This window comes from Temnothorax nylanderi, unplaced genomic scaffold (genome assembly GCF_030848795.1).
Source record: "Temnothorax nylanderi isolate EJ_2023f unplaced genomic scaffold, tnyl_v1.0 TNYL_tig0632_pilon, whole genome shotgun sequence".
Taxonomy (NCBI): Eukaryota; Metazoa; Arthropoda; class Insecta; order Hymenoptera; family Formicidae; genus Temnothorax; species Temnothorax nylanderi.
Genome location: NW_027249694.1, coordinates 28,607 through 49,708, shown reverse-complemented (window position 1 = coordinate 49,708; position 21,102 = coordinate 28,607). Strand labels below are relative to the sequence as shown.

At 35.8% G+C, this 21,102-nt stretch overlaps 1 protein-coding gene across 1 annotated transcript; it reads right to left on the bottom strand.

Moving 5' to 3' along the window:
- Positions 1-1,439: 1,439 nt before the first annotated feature.
- On the bottom strand, positions 1,440-12,463 carry Scp2 (Sarcoplasmic calcium-binding protein 2). The gene is made up of 6 exons (XM_071723654.1): positions 12,361-12,463; positions 7,886-7,938; positions 7,512-7,631; positions 6,323-6,437; positions 5,014-5,111; positions 1,440-4,899 (listed from the first exon to the last, which is right to left on the bottom strand). Exons 1-6 carry the CDS (start codon positions 12,416-12,418, stop codon positions 4,792-4,794), a joined length of 552 nt encoding a protein of 183 aa, XP_071579755.1. The 5' UTR covers positions 12,419-12,463; the 3' UTR covers positions 1,440-4,791.
- Between the last annotated feature and the right edge of the window lie 8,639 nt (positions 12,464-21,102).

Here is a 21,102-nt window from a genome sequence, read left to right as displayed (position 1 = left end):
AAAATTATATGTATATATATAGTATATATATATACAGAAACTAACATAAAGCCGTCAAAGAACTAGGCTTGGATCGCAAGGCTTTTAATTCTAATTGATTGTATATTGTCGATCCTATTTCTCTTATTATTATTTATTCACGTCGCCTGAGAAAGACGTTCCAAACTATTATCACCGGTTATTGCGATAAACATTACCACATGCCTCGGTGGTCGAATTGGTACGACGCCCTACACGGAATGAGGGAGGTTCCAGGTTCGAACCCTGGCTGAGGTAATTTTTTTCGCAATAAAATTCTTTACAGTTTTTAGATAATTAAATCGAGTCGATTTAATTCCGGGGAGGGAAGGGTTTTTAATTCTAACAATAACTGTGGTTTAAAGTCCGACAGTAATCGGCGCGCAGTTTGTTGGAAAAATTATATGTATATATATAGTATATATATATACAGAAACTAACATAAAGCCGTCAAAGAACTAGGCTTGGATCGCAAGGCTTTTAATTCTAATTGACAATTATCTAAGTTAAATAATGGGTCCTTCCAACTTCCCACCCCTGAGTTCCGTTCAATTATAATCACATTTATTTACCGTTACTAATTTTCGTGAAATTAGTTGGCGCCCATCTTTGTCATTAAATATATAAAATATTAATGTTGTAAATAAAATTTAAATTTTGTGAGCCCTAACAGTCATGGACCCGACCGCGTTAGGTGTTGGCTCTATTCATATAAATTAATTAATGAACAACTTGTGTAAATTAGCGTAAATTATTAGTAAAAGAATAGGTCCTGTCTCAAAATAGATATGAGCAACAAATGAAAATTTTTTAACTCCAATAGAGTTTTAAAAACAGAGAATTCTAATAAAAAAAAACATACACAGTGGTTAAGGAACAATTACTACTAATAATCAAGCTACGTATTTTAACGAAAATCGCAAGAAAACACACAAAATTTATTTTTTCCTCATAAAAAACTCACGAGAGCAATCACATGTTCTTTCGCACTGCCATGGCATCGGCGGCCGGTCGCTCCCTTTTTCAGCTAAAGACTCATAACGCTATCTAATATAGATGAGCAAAAAAAAGCCTATCCGTTTTCCCCTACATATTTATATATTCATGTAATTTATACGACGGATTATGATATCTGATTCAGTACATACAATAAATTATTAAATAAATGTAACAAAAACTAATAGCAAACTTACATTTAGTTAAGCGACACTAATATATAAATCACAATTATTCCTCTATTACATCTACTATATATAAACAGTAGAAAAGGATATATTTCCTTGTGTAAAAATAATCGAAAATATAAGATGAAATATCTTTATACAAGGTTTTGTTCGAGAAAAATGATACTCTGAAAAGCGAAGAAATAATAATATTACTCGTTGAATTTATTTCTGGGGACTATAATATTAATGCATAAATATTTTTTTAGGGATCTCTTTTTTTACTATTTCCGACACATTCGTATATAAAACGTAAATAATTATTACAATTCAAATAAATGAATAAATAGTGTTATGAATATAGCAAATGCATTCACTCACCAGGTAGTAGTACGTGTTAGTACTCACTAACCAAATTGCGTACTAATTACGATCCCGCTAATTTATTGTTTTCGTTACAATACAACGTTAATTAAACATAACGCTATATACAACGAACAACCGTTACTTGTTCGGATTTTCATATCTGTCTGTAACTCCCTCACTATCGACTTTGTTAGTTCTCTTGGTTTTGGAATACAGCATATTCAATTTGAAAACATGCTCGCGCACACGCACCTCACGCACCACGCACCCACGCACCCACGCACCCACGCACTCACGCACCCACGCACCCACGCACCCACGCACCCACGCACGCACGCACGCATACACACACACACACACACACACACGACGTATATATATTATTTATATAAATATATCTAAATATATATATTTATATATGTATATTATGTTTTATATTTTTTGTCGATGTTACATATAGAGACATATTGTGATATTTATATACAGGGTGTAACAAAAAGATGGGGAGAGACGTGTGCTTGTAGGGAGGGTTGATATAAGTAATTTGAGTATAGGAATGCATGTCCGCTGAAGCCTCGTTTCCATGCTACACGGCAGTGAAATTGCCTTTTTTGTTTTCAACCACCCCTACATGCACACAAAGTGTGTTCCCATCTTTTTGTTACACCCTATAATATATTTACACATGCATTCTTGTGTAGGAACAGCAATATTACACGTTAACACGACATACTTCTTCGAAAAAGAAATCATATACATTACTACAAGCACAGTTTAAAAGATACTTTAATTTTTCTTTAGAATGTATAAATAATAATTCGCTTCAAAGTGGATCGTAATTCATAGAATTATCAGATGGCTCATAAAATTATCGGATTAAGATTGGAATATGAGAGAAACGGCAGCCACGAGCTCTAATTTGTGTTGAAAAAAAAAAGTTATTGTTAAAAGTTGAAAATTATGTAGTAAATACTCGCCAACATGTGTTGTTACCACCTTATCGCATGTAATGGCTAATCGAAATCGTCGAACGAAAGTGAAATACATTAAAACATTTATTTTAAACATTTTATATGTACCTAATTATGAACGGAAGTGTGCACGTTAATTGTGAATTGTTTTGTTAAAATTGAACGTGTCGTTTGATCCGTGTTTTCAATTGACGACATGTATTTTACTACACTCGTATTGTATTTCTTTCTAGTTTAATAGCTGCATTATGGTATGTTTATTTAATGATTGTTACGTGACTTATAGCGGACGAGAATTCTGCGGTTATTATCAGTACATCCACTTTCTCTAACAAGTACAGAAAATATTCGTATCATTCAACATTATTTACACACTTGGTGGAATCGAACATACTGCTATTTTGATAAATGTATGTTGTGTTTGTCTCTCTATGGCGGCAGTGATCAATAATTAAAGAGAATCTAAATAATACAATTTTTCTAATGTTGTCAGCCGTACAAAATGTTTTCTGATGACAGAAATCAACATTGGGATACGCAAATTAGATTACTACTTTTCCCGTAAGCGATTCAGTTGCTTTTATACAGTAGGATACACACCCATTGTTACGACATAACCATTTTAATTTCCGAAAAACACCTATCGTTAATTTCACAACATATATGTTTGAGATGTGAATGCATTCGTATAGTTATATATATAATATACAATGACACAAACAATGATCTCTGTTACACAACGCAATTTCCGTCACAAATTTGTAATACAATAAGATAGTAATGGATTGTAAAGCGTTAATATAGCGCTATTTAATTGCCAATTTAATCGCCATTCCAATATACGCGATGCGATTTACAATGCAACGTGATGTAACTCGTATCATTACATGGTGAATGGTCCTTAATCAAGTAGCTGTGTTTATCGATCTGCTTCACGTTTTCTTCTTTTTTCGAATATTGTGCGCACACGATGAGATTTCCGTAGGAATTAAAATTTTCTCTTAGGTAAAAAAGCGTGGCTTCGAATAGATACAAAGATACTAACGAGGGAGAGAGAAAGGGTTTTAAATTAATAAAAACGTCTCACTCTGTACAGAAGTATAGAGAAAATTAGCAAAGGATGACTATCGGTAAAACGAATGTAAGTACATCGTGATGGCTTACAAAAAATACCATTATTGCAAGAGGTGCATGTGTTTGGTGCTTTTCGATTCTCAAAATATCTTTCACAGGCCGGAAAGAAGCCTCGTTCTTTTTCCTCTTTCTTTCTATTTTTAGCGTTAAATGCTAATAAAATGCAGTTCAGCAAATTATCCAAATTGTTCAATTCGACGTACGCTCAAAATGAGATTAGCGGAAAAAGAAAAGCAAACTTTTACGGATTTTATAATAGATCTCTCAACCTTATTATTACGCTGTTTTAATACGCGAAACAAAGAAAGAATTGAACGCATCGCAAATACAATGCAATGAAATCATTCAAATCATCGATCGCCGTCCGCCTTTCTTTGTTTCGTATAATCACTTTTATAATTCGCAAGGACATTTATTTACACACTATGAAGCATAATTAGCTCCTCGATGATGGATAGATATGCGCTGTAAAGATAGATACTTAATCCTAGCACTTACTGTGAAATATTTAACATATAGAAAACTTTGCAATCAAAGAAACCAATGTATCTTTACTTGCAGATTTCTCAGAATATTTCGACCATGTCGAACATTTAAAATAAAGCCAATCAGCAGTTTTTGTTGTTACACAAGATTGTTGTAATCGTCAAAAAATAACAAATTACATGAAGCAGCAACGAAAGAAAAAAACTGCCCGTTAAATTTATTTGATTTTGTTAACTTTCCTTTGTTGCGTACCAATCGTTAGCGGATACCTACAATAAAAATATCCGATAACGCGGTAAATAAAATTAAAAATACAAATTACTATTATTTCACGTAAAGAAATTTTACTATTTGGCCGAAATTATTTTACCGTAGTAAATGGAATTTAAACACGTTGCTGAGTGTAAGAGAGCGATAATAAAGAGCGGAAGGTATAACGCAAAGTTCTTTCGATCGTTTAATTATAATTATATTCATCATCTTGATTATACAGGATAATTACACAGGAGAGTAGTAAATGAAATAGAATTTTGGCTATTAGATTACAGAATTGCGTCTACCTCATTAACGAGTCGTACGTTTGCATAAAATAATAATCTGTCGTAAAATATATGTATGTATATGCGCGCCTTTAATCTCGTAGGGTGGCGGAATTAAAAAGAAGTCTTTCCAAATATAAAGTTTCCAGGTACGCTTGGGTCGTCGGAGCAGAAGTATTGCTTCCACAAATCGGCAAATTTCTCACGAGTCACCTCCTTACCCTGCAGAGAGAATAAACAGTTTCGTGAAACTCGTCACCGCCGCTGTAACGTCGTCTTTTTTTCTCTCTTTTTTTATCGTTACTTATCTTTCTTCTCCGCTTGATTGATACTCACCACACCCAATTTCTTGAACGCCTCACGTGCCTCGGCCTCCTCGACGCCGTGACTGCTGCACACCTTGCTGAATTCAGTCTCGTCGATCGATCCATCACCTGACAACACAGACCGTATTTGATTTGAATTTGACGCTATCCACGTTTCATGTATTTAAACTAACTGTATATAAGGAACTGATAATAAAAGGAACCGAGGATAAACTGAGATTTTTGTCGGGCGAGGCAACCTATGTTATTAGTATTAATGGATGCGGGATAATGAATGGAAGGGACGCTTAATTACTATTTATAAACTTATTAATCCTCGTCCCCGGCCGAAACCGTCATTCATTTTTAATCCACGATCGGCTCATCAATTTTTATAACGTTCCAAAAATATACCGTATTACAGTTAATCAAAGCAACAGGAAACAGATTGACAAAATATAAACGTCTAAGTCTTCTAAGACGTCTAAGTCAGATCCAAAGTCCAGTTTCAGATCTATATAATTGGCGAATGTTTCTACTTTCGTTCCACTTTTGCCTTGTCGGCATATCGGTGCGATATCCTCAGAATACTGTAAGTCGGATGTGGGCGGATTATCATAGACGGAAATGTCAGCCAATTTTCGTTTGTATACCCTTAAAATTACCCTGATTATACCTTTAAAATTACAAAATAGGGGTAAGAGCTAACTTGGCCTTTAGAGAAATTTCAAATCCGTAAGCGGGTGCTGTTTCGGAATTGTTTGTACCCGTAAAGTCGGGTGCCAGGTTCACATAAGTTAAAAAGGTGTAAATTATTCCGTAATTTATACTCTTATTACGGATTTCTTCTGCTGCGTCAACGCAGCATCTAAGCTGGTCATGGCTCAGCGACTAAAATGTTGGGCTAGTGTTCCATAGGACACCGGTTCACGTACGGCTGATGTAAAAAAAATTTTTTTTTATTTCTATTTTAGGGTGGCAGTGTGGTCTGGTGGTGAACTGCCAGACTCGTAACCTCGAGAAATTGGGTTCGAGTCCACCTGATCACAGGAAATTTTATATTCCAAACTGCATCCCACGAGTAGTTGGGGACTCTCGTGAGGAGAAACTGGACTTTTGTCATTGGTTCCACACGTATAGCAATTGGGCACTGCTACGTGTAAGTAAATTTAAAATATTTAACTTATTTTTCTGTAGATGTTAAAAAAGATAGCTAAGGCTATTTTTTATTATAAGTGTGGCGCCGCGATCGCAAATGCATAATAAATTACTGTCACGCGCGCGTGTGTGTGGGATATAAACGTATTTACGAGGAACAAGCTCGTGCTTTCAAGACTTACCGGAAGAATCCTCCAAATCGAACATGAAGTTCATGTACGTTTGCTGCCACTCGAGTGCGTGCGCTGGATCTTTCGCGTACTCCTCCCACATGGAATACCACTCATCTCGACTGATCTGAAAAATACGAAACTCTTAACATCGTACACATATTTGCCTCTGATCGGCGAACTATGTCTATGCTTCCCCGTATCAGCCTGTATAAGATTTTTAAATTTTAACCGTAAGTCGCAGAAGTACGTCGGACGATTTCGAGACGCATTCAATGACACTGAGCGAAGTGTCTGCATCTTTATCATTTGTTTCGTTGTCATTGTTCCCCTCTTCGTCAATTCCAGAATAAACGAAAGATGGGTGGAGAAGAATTCAGTCAAATATATATGGAAAAATTGATTAAAGACATGGATGACGCTTTCTCGCAATTTAAGGCGCACAATGAGAGCAAAAATATTTTTAAAGCAGCGCGAACGCCAGCAGTGTTCTTTGAAAAAACCCTCAGCTGTTTCACTGTCACTGTCATTGATCCTAACAATTACATTATTCTGCGACGAGGAATCGCATTTAACTTTCGCAGCGGTCCATGAGTTAACCTCCCATTACTTTGGCACACAATATCGCCTACGATCCTCTAAGCTTTTCTTGAAAACGTTCAACGGGCTCTCATAACAATACCTATAATACGATTTACCTCGAGCCCTTTTCCTTTTTATCGTCGTAGATTGTGCGACACTTTAAATAAGTCATGAACTGACGTGGACCTAAATCATGCGATCATGAAACTACACGCGACAATCGATTTTGAGAGGAAAAAAAACCCATGAAGTGATGAGTATCGTTCGATATATTCTTATATGTTTCTGAAATTCGGTTTTCCGGTTTCGCAGGTGTTCCAGCTTTCTCAATAATCTCGTGTAATCACGTTAGACACTTCGTGGCGAAATATTCTTTTATAAATAAAATACAAATATATAAGCAAACAGCCGCGAGGTTATTTTTAAAATTGGGAATAGAAAAACGTTTTAAAAATCGATAAATGTAGAAAGTGGAACGGAGGTATGCTAAAAATTTAGGACGTTATTTCAGAGAATATAAAATATGAGAAAGAAATATACCTTAAAGTCCGATAAATCATAATATGATTCTATCGTGAAAATAGCGTTAAAATAGCGAGGAATAATTTAAATATTATACCTGTCCGTCTTGATCGGCATCGGCCCGTTGTTTCAGGCCTTCCCAAACTTTAGTTAAAGTATCTTTGATGTGTTGCGACGTGGCATCGTCCGGTTTCCAATGCCTGGAGTTGCAGATTCGCTGTAATACGAAGAAGAAATAAACGCAAATTAGCTAAAAATCTTGAATACTCCCGATTGATGAGCGCGATCGACACAGATGAAAAAGAGGTAGGTAATTGATCATGTTTGAATTTGTCGCGGTTGAATCTGTTTGATTCTAAGACGCTCTGTAAGTCAGATTTGTTTTATTTCTATTTATATAGATTCGATATCTTTATTCTTAATAAAAACATATCTAATAATGGGGGAGGAAATAATTCAACGTATGCTTACTTGCACGGCAAGATCGAAATCCTTTATGTCGATGGTGCCACTTTGATTAACATCTGGAAAAAAATAACAATAAAACGTTATCGTTATTATCTAATTGTCAAAACTGTTTGTTCATTTAAATTTATGATTTGATCGAAAATTCAATTATCTAGCGTAATTCCGCTCATCGAATTCTTTTGTGAAGCTATTTATTATTTCAAATAAAATGCTGCTCCAGCTGTCGCTAACATTCCCGAGATACATCGTACATTTTCTCACTTAAAGGACAAGATGAACGATCATGCCACTCGATTTTGGTCCCGCTTGGCTACGATCGGATATCGTTAGTTTTCTGAAGATGACCCACTTCCACCGCAGGCTTATTCGTTTTCGCGCGGTTTCCGTCCGTGGCTTGTTCCGTCGTTTATTAATTCCGTTTCACCATAGAATAGAGGAAGCTACCCTCCGTTTTACCCTTTCCTGACTTCCGTAGTTGAAATCCTGTTAAGCGTCGATTACGATTCAACGAGGTAGAATTTATTGTCTCCCCGGTATTCCGTCGGGCACGGTTGACAAACTGAGGTCACGATGAAATAATTAATACCGACGTCCGAACGTACCGTGCAGCCGGTGTCTTTAATGGTACAACTTGTTGCAAAAACTCTGAACTCGCGGACAGATTAAAAATCGATTAATCGGATTCCCGTATATAGGACCCCGCTCTGATTGGTAACAGGGTAGTGGATATAATAGATGGATAACGCATTCACTTTTTTTACGCGAACGAACTCTTTCTAGTGTCACGATGTTATCAGAGATAAATTGTCAGTTATTGTCCGGTACGATATTTCGAATCGTCAACTAGCGTGGTAATAACTATTAATGATGCAAATGAGATTTCGAGATGATATATAATCCTGCAAATTCAAAAACAACAGAACAATCGTTCACTGAAAATGCATTACGGCAACTCTATCCCGTAGGCCCCTTCGCGCCAATCGCGCCTAAGTTAAGTTGAAATAATCTGTCAGTCCCGCAGAAGCGATCGTGGGATATGTTTAGCGGCCAATCAGCGGTGGTGAAAGAGAAGAAGAAAACGAGGGGTTAATGAGGGCTGCGAGGCGTATGCACGCCTGTGACCTCCATGATCCGCGCTACGTGCGGCGTACTATGTCGCTCATGTACACGCACACCGGCGTCATGCACACGTGTAATACACGCGCAAACGTACGCACACTCGCGGGATTCCGCCCCCTACGTGACTCGGCTTTGTACGCGGGATTTTTACATTATGTGTCGTCATAAAAACATGTGCATACATTGAAATGCGTCCACGAGGTAGAGCCTTTCGTCTATTAAGCCCCGTAAGTAGGATGCATGAAGCTCGCGAAGCTGTTTCGAGGAACATTGCTATGAAATTTTCTCAGATGTGAAAAAAAGCGCGATAACTGCCAAACGCAAAAAAAAATGAATCCTTCTCTCTCTTCTAAAAAGGGCATGTCATCGATACTCGAATCTCTCGAAATATTGTTGTCGCTTTTCCGCGATGCCGACTGGTTCTCTTGTTGCGCTTACTTCATGAGCGGCTGTTATAGGATATTTTGACAGTTGTGTGGTTAATAGTGTAATAGTAACAGTGAAATATTAAAAATGAATAGCGCGCGCGTCTGTGATGTCTAGTATATAATAAAGATTTGATTAAACGTGATATCGTATTTACAGATAGGCGACAAGTTGACAAAGAACCCCATATGTTTATTTTGCCAATTTGCAGTGACAATTTTTGTTCACCAAAGCCAATAAACAAGCTTATTTAGGTTACAGATACATTGCATCGCTGTGGGCTCATAGAGCATCTCTCGGGAGTTATAACGCTATGTGAATATTATGATTTGTAATCGGTGGTGTATGACTGTGTGCTTACATGTGATTCAGGGATTATTCGCGAACGGATCTATTCTAGTTCAGTATTGAGTTTAGACCAGACGAAAAACAGGCAGTGAAAAAACCACTGGTGCTCATTATTACAGAACCCCACACTAAATCAATGGGAAATGACTTTCGGTCGAATAGGCTGAAATTCTGATATGTTGTAGTTTAGGGCTGTATTTTAGGGCTGCAATTTAAGGCTTATACATGATTGAAATCTCCTTGGAGCTTTTATGTACACACAAGTGTTTATAAAAGTTCGAACTATTGCAGTAACATATTCTCGAGATCAAATCAAGTCAAGAAGTCATCACTTTTCCTTCTGACAAACAATTATCGATAAATAAGTTAAATATTGAATTTGTGTATATACATATATTTTAAAAAATATGTGTATATGTACATATACATATAAAAATAATATTAGGCTACTAAGATCCAAGCTTGGATCGTAAATGGCATTTTATTCTAATTTGATTGTATATTATAACGGTCTTAATTCTCGAAATATTGAAAAAGTTACCAAGTTTTCCTTAAATATCACAAAAAATATTAAGAAAATTAAAAAATGTTTTATAATACGAAAGTTGTTCAAATTAATTAATAGAAAACAATAGTACAATAAAAATAGGGGTTTTTATTTAAAAAATTGAAAGTGACCTTTACATGATGTTGACGCCTACACCTAAGGTCAAACGAATATTACTATGTTATGTGCCCCTTGCAACTCTCTAACCCTTTTATCTAACACATTTTTTGCTATAATGCCTAATGTCAGAGATAACAGCTTTTAACACTTTAAATGGTCCACCTTGTATAGATATATTCTTGTATATGTGTATGAGGGGGTGTATAGGAGTGTGTGTTTAAGAATCTGAAAATATTTAATACACTTCCGAAGTATAAGGAAACCTTTGCATCATCAGTCGGATCGTACACTCTAAGATCAATAACACGGAAACGGTCCATTTTCGAGGGTTGTATCCACTGAGACTTTTAATCAGAATGCCCTAAACTACAACATATAAAAATTTTAGCCTATTCGACTGAAAACCATTTACCATTGATTTAGTGCGGGATTCTTTTTAACGCAGCCTCAAAATTGACGATCGTAAAATGTTTCATTTTAATGTGAAAACTAAATCTCATATAACTTTTTCACCCTTCGCACATCATTTCCAATTCAAATACGCAAACAAAAAGCGTCATTTCGGTTCGGTGATTGAGCAATTCTCTTACAACTTTATGGTAAAATAAATGGAAATTCTATTTAACATCAAACATGGTTCTACTTTATTTTATTTAATGTCAAACGTGATTCCGCTTTATTACATCCGGTGTGATACGGTGCGATACGGAGATCTCGAAAGGGAGAAAAGTAGCCTTAGGCCCCTCTTAAAACGACTCTCTCTACGTTAGAACCACTCACTTTCACGCACACCCGAGGGAATTAGAACACGTGCACACATCATATGTGGCGAAGCGACCCCTTAACCGGACCCGACGGCATCCATTGTTTATCTTCTTCACAGTTCGTAAATAGGCGTATACACATCTTGCCTTGTTCTTATCTGAATGGATCGACACATAGGTGCCACATGGAGACTGCACGCTCGCGCGCGCAACCTCGATCCCCCCAAAAAGAGTCGTAGGAGAGACCGCGAGGACGACCCTCCGAGCGCACTCCGTATTTCATTCGTGTCGAAACGATACGGCTCGCGCAGCTTTTCGCGAAGAGCGCTAAAAAGGGAGCGCGAATGAAATAGGGCCGTTAAGAGAGAGAATCAAGAGAATCCTCCGGCGAAAATGCGAGCGATGGTGAGGTTACGAAGGGGAACGGCGGAAAGGCCATCAAGGAGGAAGCGACACCTCGTTCGTTACGTTAGCGCTCGATGAGGATTTGTTTCGTCGAGATGTACGGAACGACGGGCGACGAGAGAGATTTTCGCCCAACGAGCGCTGCGGGGACGATAAATGTTATCTCGAAATGTCGGGGAAACCGTTCGCTGTCGTTGTCAAGCGCGCGTTTGTCTATTAGTAACGTGGACTAAATCGTGTGGCAAAGAAAAATCCCAGTACCGAAAATGCTACAAGTTAAAATATTCACCAAACTAAATTAATGCAATAGTTTTCTATCATTAGCTTTCTACATCGCGAGTAAAATAACTTTATAAGGACAGAACAATTTTTTATACATTTCATCATTACGGGAAATATAAACACACTCGCGAGAAAGGGATGACTGAAGTCTCGTATGGATGAATGGCGTAAAGTCAGGCTTGAAAAGCTAAAAATACCATCCTTATACTATGCTTGAGACAGCTTTATCGCCGTTATTATTTGCCTTCATTTAATATCCAGCTTTCACAATGATCGATAGACCTCTAATTTTTTTTATAAATATTGCAGAGAATTTTATTTATTTTTAGTGAAATTGATTCAGCGAAATTATAGCAACTTTATTTACACGATCGTCGTTGATAACAGAATATTGCTGTTAATGCAAATTAATATATCCAGTTAAAATTAATATCGTGCATTTTAATTGTATGCGGTAGTATACTTACCGAAGAAAGCGTTGAAGACGAAGAGTAATTTTTTCTTGCGAAACTCCGATAACGGCATCTTTGGACCCTACGAAGTTAAGAAGAGAGAAAGGGGCGTTAGATGTGTGCGTAGTGTTAATATTCGTTCGCGATCGAGTGACGATCAGGGTCGATTGTCTCGAGCGACCGACTCTTCTTTTATCTCGAGAGTAAAAAGTAATCGTGTTTCGCTTGCATGTGTATGTGTGTGCGTATCAGGCCACTTTATATACAGTTTGACCCGATATATTCGCGAGGTCATTATGAAAATACGATGACGATTTAACGAGATTTGCAATCTCTTACTAAAAGTATTAAACTTGTTTCATCGCTCTTTATATATTCTAATATATTGATTTACTAATTAATCCGTTTTTAGCACATATTTTCTGCACAATTATGTATACGTGTCATATTTACTTTTTTATTATATTCTCAAATATTTGAGAATGACATAAATAATCTTAAAACATTGTAGTAACATTCATACATCATAATTATTCCGATTAATCTTAATTAATGTAATAATTGATTAATGAGAAAAAGCCATTTACAATAATTCTCATAACTTTCTGTTTAGCGACAGAATGCATGCGCAGTAATTTCAGCTATAATTAATTACACAGATTAATTGATAAAACAAAAAACTTTTGCGACGGAAATTGTGAGAAACGATTAAGGTTTTAAAGGGCTTTCTTACACTCTCTTTCCTTTCTGAAACTACTGTGGTGTTTTTCCAGACCAGCGTTAGTCTTTACATATAATAATCTCTCGAGTTTAAGAGAATATCTTTTTCTTAGTAGCACAATCCCAACATCTATTAACGTACATTTTCGCTATGGTTTTTTACGATCGGACATCGGTTATTCTAGTTATCTAACTAATTGCAAGTACACAAGCGTATCGCGACGTATAAGCGACATGCGTCGCTTTACACAGTTCCTCCTTTTTTTATTTTTGGATCCGTCTATATAAAGGCACTCGATAATTGCCGACTATATCTCGATAAATGACCCCGATTTTCTTTTAAAGGAGATGCGTCTCTCTAATGAGATAATCGGGTTCTCGTAAGACACGCGTTCAGAGTCGCTAATTCATTTAATATGCTAATTCCGTTTACTGAAAACTTGTATAAAGTCACATAGAGTCTACTAGTAAAGATGCTGCTTGAATCAAGCGAGATTAATGATGAAGCATCTGCTGGCGAAACGATGCATTTTTAAATCCAGATGCGTATTTTTCATAAACCTACTGCTATTCTCTATGATACACGCGTACTCAAGAAAAATAAATGTAAAAGTGTACGAGTCCATATTCAACCGGGTAATAAATAAATACTTAATTAATACATATTATTTGATATCAATAGAATAAATAAAAATTTTCTTCTGTTTGTTATCATCAGTATTAATTCTATATTAACGATATAATTCATACATAATAAATTTACTCTAAATAATCCACGAAGTGATTAATTACTGTTGCAAATTATGTATGGCTTTGAAACGCTTTGTGTTTTCCTCTTTAATGATGTTGTATGCGATATTATACTAATCTAATTACATGAAATAGTCAATAATTATATTGCAATTTGCTCAATTCATCAATTGATATAACTTTTCTGATATATTTAACATTAACTTCCGCACAAAATTATGTTACATTTATCTGACTTATTGCACGGATAGCAGAAACGCGCAAACACTCACGCAATTTTGAAAGCAATTTTACTTAGCTTTCGACGCGGTCAGACGAAATTTGTCTTTTGTTTTTAAGTATCTTTCTGAATAATTGAATCCTTAAAATCTCATTTACAATCGTCGACGTCTCTGCGTTAATATAAGAAACTTACCGGTAAGAACGATTGCAAACAATTGCGATGATAATCGAAATGCAATGCTATGGCAGTAATTAATGCAAATTAAATTCTTATTGTGTATATGAGTGCAGAGAATTATTATAAAATGACGTTCAATTGAACTCTTAATAAAAAGATATTGATTTCAGGATGATTACAAGTAAATAAGTGTTTGATAAATTATCAGAACATCATAGCAGAATGATTAATTTCGCATTTTTAAATTACCAATAATATTCGCATTAAGATTGATCTTGACGTCAATTCGTGCACGTCATTGCCGGCATTTACATTTATCTTATAATTGGGCTCTTGGTTAACGACGTAGCAAAAGTAGCTGAAGCATCGATGCCCCCGTGTACATTGTTCACGGTTTAATAGTTAATTCTAGTAGTTAATTAAATCAACAATTTGGCGCGTAAGCTTCATGTAACAATATGCGCCGGGCAACTGCGCGGATTGTGTGTTCATTATCGGATAATTAAAATTCGATAGGAAATTTACGGCATTTATATGAGCGCATATTGTCCACATACACATATACATACGTAGACTGCAATTTAATTAAAAGCGATTTTAATTGATCGGTGACTTTCACTTTCTGTTTTAATTCTGAATTTTGTGTTACTCGTTCTCAGCTGCGATTTATCGATCGCGTTTCGACGACACTGCATTGTCTATATTACAGCATACGCTGTTTATGAATGATATCCTGACGTGCAAAGATCGATCTCAGTGGCGTTATGGTGCAAAGACTATTGTGTCCCATAAACATACGCTTTGCGCTATGAGGACGAAAATGCTATCACTATCACTACAATTCCGTTATCTGCGCGCGTTAACATGCTCTAGTGTCAATTATAACGGCTAACACGTCATACTAATCAGTAGTGTTAAAAGCTTTGTATTTTTTAGTCGTTTACAGAGGGAGGTGAAAAAGCGTTATTTATAAGATATAAAAGATATATTATACAATTTTTGAAACATATCGTTCTTTAACAGAAACGTATGCTAATTTTTTTCAAGGATTTCTATTAGACACACACGTGATCTCTTATGTGAACAAATATTCGAATTATTTATGAACATACAAATTAGAATAGGATTTTTGACGCGCTCTTTACTATTATTTTACTACTAACGAAAACGTTCACACTTGAAAAATTGTATACTAAAACGCAAGACATTAGCCAGATTTCTTTGAGTTATTACTTTTTGAAGTAATAAAGTGAGGGAGAAATGATAAAGAAGTGAAGTTTGAGAAGGAAAGCGTCAAGAAAGTCGCTGGAGTCTTTACGAGCTGCACTTCGTGAAAACTATGACGATCATAGCCATGTATCTGCCATTTGTCTCGTGCACCTTTCGACACCGCAGAAAGGCACGTTTTTCTCGGAATAGAAATCTCTATCTGTCGAATCTGTGCTATTAATCTTTTCAGAAAATACCGCCGTATACCGGCCGTATTTTATGAAATTTTCCAAAGGCAAATATATATTACAGGAATTTTTATTTTCCTTTATAACGTATTGTATCTTAGATCGGCGCATAATTCTTTATTCTTTTTTTTTTTTTTTTAGAAACGCGTCATGTTTACGGCATATTTTATTTTACAAGTCCAGATATTGAGACATTTGAGCTCAACTTTTAAATCTGAATATTTGCCTGTGAACGTCCGCAATTGATATTCCACCTAGCTCGCTCGCGGGGATAATCGCAGGAGCAGATTACTTATTCGCGCGGTGTCGCGTGAAGCGCAATTTTCTCTATTTATGACTGCACCGCTCGCTTTTCCTCCAGCCTTCTGTTTAAGCTCTGTAACGAGGAATCGTGCAATCCTCTTGAAACTTGTCGCGGAATGTTGACGTACTCGCTTGGCACTTTCAACTTGATAATGTTACAACGGACCTGATGCCCACGCGGGAAAGTGATTATGACTTTTCCAGGTGTCGTCGTTGCGTCTAACGCTGACCCGGCGACACATGAAATATAGAAATCATCATAAAAGCATGAATTTTTCATCGCTTCTCTAACAATAAATAATTTCTCATGTTTGTCGTAGGGGAGACCGGGACTCGTTGGCACAAGGGGCAAGTTAGTAATGCGTTCCGTTTACACTGAAAAAAATATTTGTGTGAAATTACATGATTATGGTGGGTTTTTTCCGACCCAGCATAATCATGCAATATTACTACTTATATTGAAAATTGCAGATTATATGTAATTTCTCATGAAATAAAACTATTTTCTCTTCGTTCATCGTTGTGAAAATACCGCTAAATTTAAAACTACAAGTGATTTTTACATAAAAATAGTAATTTCACCTATATTTTACCATTAATATGTATTTTTACTTTAAAAAATCTGGGGAAAAAATTACAGTAATAATTAGATAATTTTCCGATTTCAAACATGTAATTTCTATGTAAAAGTACATAGATTTTTTTCAGTGTATGTATTTATGACAAAAAAAATAATGAAAAAGTTATCACAAAATATCTCTTGTATGACATAAGTACATTTTCCAAAGTTTTATTTAAATCAAACAAGTATTACAATAAAAAAAAGAGAAAACTCTAATTTAAGAAGTGGCAAGTTTTCGAGCGTTTTAAAATATTGTATTAAGGGGCTGCTGGAGTGGCAAGAATTACCGACATTTTTTTGAACAGACTAAACTTTGAATTGGCTTTACGGAATTGAAAAAACTTTTTTACAGAATTAAAGTACGCACAAAAACGGAGTGCGCTGCAGTCGATTTTACATCAAAAACGAAAAAAAAAAAATTATAGTTTTGTTGTGACATTTGCTGCACATAAAAATTTCGACTTTGTACGTATAAAATAAGCATGCAGCGCACTCGGGATTACAAAAAAGAACAATGTTGTGCTTTCAGAAATGAGCCTAGAAGCTTTAGTATAAGAGAAAAATTTGTCTAAAAATCTCATATGTATGTATGCGTTCGGAGTAGTATTGCGTGTAGCGAGAGATGGCGCAGCAATCGAACAAAGGACAGATGTCATTTCGTTAGACAAAGACAGATATAAAGAAAACAAAATTAGAAATGTTGACATTGTCGACACCGAGGAAGTTCGGCCGTCACTCCAGCATCCCCTTAAGGAGGTTCGGTTGCTTCATCGGGGGGAGTAGTGGGACGCGGGGGTTCTGGCAACAGCGTACTAGCGTTTGAAGTAGTGGGAGTGAAGGGGATTGCTCTGATTGGTCGCCGCGTGTATAGTGCGTGCTGCTGTTCACGTCATTCACGACCGTGGCAGTCTAGCAGACGAAAAATCAAGCAATTTATGCTTTAATAATTAATTTTTCTACGAAATGTGCGGTAACCTTCCCCTTTTTTCACTCATTTATTTGTAAATTATTATGTTACATATGCATATTTTTTTTCCTTATCATTTGCATTTTTTCTTGCACTTATTTCATTCTGAAGGTGTGCAATATGTCATTTCCCATAAGAACCTATGTTAAAAAGTACAATTTTTGGAGTAGATTTTTTTCAAAACGGGACTGAAAAATTCCCAAAAAATTCACATAATTCTATTTTGCATTCCAGAACAACATATTAAAATTTCATGAAACTGGCTGCATTTTTTTGTAGCGACGAAACCTCCTTAATATTCTTCAGCTTGAGAAGTAAATCAAAGTGACGTATTATTAGTTAAAAAATAAGTTTCTGTTACTATGTAACATGTTATTTTGAGTAACAACAGTAATTTATTGTAATAAAATGACTGAAATCAAACGTATATAGGGATGGGGTATGTTGACTCATATTAAGGCACGTTTAGCTTGACTTGCTGTTACTGCGCGCGTGATACGTGTGTGAATATGTGATTTGCTACCTACAATGCTGATAGAAGCTAAATATATATTTATATTTCATATTTTTATATTAAAGAAAGCTACATTTTGCTATTCGCGATCATTACAAACTATAACTTTAAAAGATACAATCTTTATCAAGAAATACATATCTGATACGTTTTGTATTTCTATTACGTTTTCATTAATTCAACATAGACTTTTGTCGCATAGCCAACTTACCCTACTATTGGGGCAAGCTGGCTTCAATGCAGCATGTTCGTATTTTACTTATTACAAAGAAACTATACAGTATAAAGAATCGTTCCTGGCATGAAAATGTAGAGGAAGGTTCTCTCTATCATATTAGTACTGTTTAATCATGATAATTAGTTATTTAAAAAATCAAATGCCGAAATTGTGAAAACTGTGCCAACGAGCCCCGGTCTCCTCTATGCTATATTTACGCATTTCACAAGCAAAATTGCTAGATCGATGAGATAATATTATTATTATCCCGCAGAGTATAGAGATGTATTGTATGTCACTGTTTATTGCAAACATTGATGAAAATTTATCTCGAATCAAAAGACTCGAAAATAAACTATTAAAAATGATTTGTAATGTTAATGGTTTATCCTCGAATCTTTTGATTGTTTTGAATCTTTGATCGTAATTTAAATTGTTACTCGTGTTATAAAATAATTTTTTTTGTAAATAATCTTTCATACATAATAACGCTTTATCATATTTCTTTTCTACGCTTTTCTATCTCCTCGATGCAAAATTTTAAAAAAATTGCGCAACGATTCAATTTGCATTTCTCACCGGCTTACATTTTCTCCCACGAAATTGAATCTGTTAAAGCTACCATGCCGTTTTTATATTAATAACACAGAATTCACGAGATTTCAAAGTCTCTCTTTGTCACTGTCATTGTTCTTCGCTTTCCTGTAGTGTCAGTCGCATTTCGAGATGCATATCGATCGTATATATTAATTTCGTTGCAAATGCCATCGCAGCCAGCAGTTTCTTCTGCTTCTAATCGCTGCTCTTTTTGTGAGAAATACGCAAATATTCGATCTTTCCGGTATTGTCATTCGTATTAATACGGTAAATGTGAAATATATACTACGCTGAATCAGCGGAGAAAAATATGGGTGTAATTTGTACCTCGATTTCACTTCGCGTAGATTCTCACGAATCTCGAGGAGGCAATTCGAAAGATAAAGCGGAGTTGTAACAGGATGTAAAGCCGCGCTTAAATTATGGCGCTTATTCAGAGACAGCAAGCTGAGAAATAATCAGTAACGTTGTGATAAGAATATGTAGTATACGTTATGGTAGGAAATATGTTGTTTCACAACGTCAGTCATGATGAGCGCCGATTTTTGGCAGCATTAGACACACGTTAGACAATTTACTGTCATTATTTCATCAATATTTGAACATTTTTAAGAGAAATCTTTTTCATTACAAATTTTGAAAAATGCAGTTAATAGCATGTGAGAGAGACTGAAGATATTTACGCGCAATGACAAGGCACGAGTAGGTCTCCATTGAATCGGAGAGTGGCATCGCATAACGAATGGCCTACTTGTATCGCGGGTAGCTTTTAATGTTTAATTAAATCACGCTCTCTGCATCACGCCACGTATATCATTCTTGTCATTCTCATATCGTGATAACGGATGCGCTTAGAGCTGTTCGTTTAATCCCAACTGTCGCGAGTATGGAATTATTAGAAAAATTGCGTACAAATGTACAATGCGCGAAAGCTTTTTTTGCAATGTTTGTTTTCTGTTTGGCAATAATGATTTTCCATAGGCGTTAGCCTGATTTAATTAGGTTAAACTCGATGGCTTCTTAAGGACTTCTAATTTTATTTTGTAAAAACATAATTCAAAAATTAGGTCGAGTTACATTGACAGCGTAATAACGAGCGCTCTTTACCGAATAAGAGGAAATATCAACAGAATTTTTCAGTTCTCGTTGTTATACTACCTGTTTTCAAAGACAGCGTCGTATATTGATTGATCGCAAGCAACTTCGCCGGAAGGAAAGCTCTTTGTTATACTAAAGTTAATTAAAGAAAAAGAAGCGCGAGTGTATAAATTAAACATCACTCTCGATCGTAAAAAGAAAAATGACAAGAATCCTTGCGCTTTTTTTCACTCAAACGCTCAACTATACTTTGCAAAGAAATGGGAACCCCAATAAAAAGACTGTTACACGACTGACGTTACACAACTTACGTTACACGATACATTTTACATCAAGTTACGCATCTCGATGTATCGTAACTCTTGTAAAACAATTCGTAAATAGGAAATACACAGCAATCCCGAGTAAACATTGCACAAAGGAAAACTCAGTTGTGAAACTTCCCTCTCTGCGTTCCTATAACTCCTACAACTTTAGATTGAAACGCAATACTATCTAAAATATGAATCAACATACCACACGCCTCATCATTAACATTGTTCCAACGTTCTTTTATCGAACATAAAAGTTTTTAAGATCGAGACTTTTATTGCAAATAGTTCTTATTATATGAGGTACACCAATGTCGGCAGGTAATCTTTGAAACTTCATTTTCACGTCACATAAAAAAATTGTCGGTTCTCCAAGGACAGTCTAGGCCCTGATTTTCTCATAACAGTGATATTATGGGACGGATTCTCCTGTGAGATTTCGACACGCTGATATTCTACGCTTGATACAGGGATGTGGCTTGGTTCCAGAAAAAGCTCTCTATTACATGATGCAAGTATATTAACTTTTGGGAAAATAAAAGCGCTCTTTCGTATATCTAATGTAAAGCTAACAGTAAAAATAAAATGCGTCGCGTCGGAACGTCATATGTTAAAATACCTTAAGAACTTTCGCGATAACTATGAAGGTAGTTACACTGACAGGAGTGACAGGAACACGAAGCTCTTGTAAAGCCTTGTTGTTACAACTTCCTACCGCTGGGAGCAACAATGCTGTGTCGAGCTTCATGCTTCAGAAACTGCATCACTCAATATAACAATATAACAGCGCTATGTGCAAAT

Excerpts from the sequence above, each read along its gene's own strand:
- Scp2 (XM_071723654.1), bottom strand. The coding sequence starts at position 12,418 with ATGCCGTTATCGGAGTTTCGCAAGAAAAAATTACTCTTCGTCTTCAAC. Across the intron at positions 7,939-12,360 it reads CGTCTTCAACGCTTTCTTCG|ATGTTAATCAAAGTGGCACC; the intron begins GTAAGTATACTA and ends ATTTTTTTCCAG. Across the intron at positions 4,900-5,013 it reads CGTTCAAGAAATTGGGTGTG|GGTAAGGAGGTGACTCGTGA; the intron begins GTGAGTATCAAT and ends TTCTCTCTGCAG.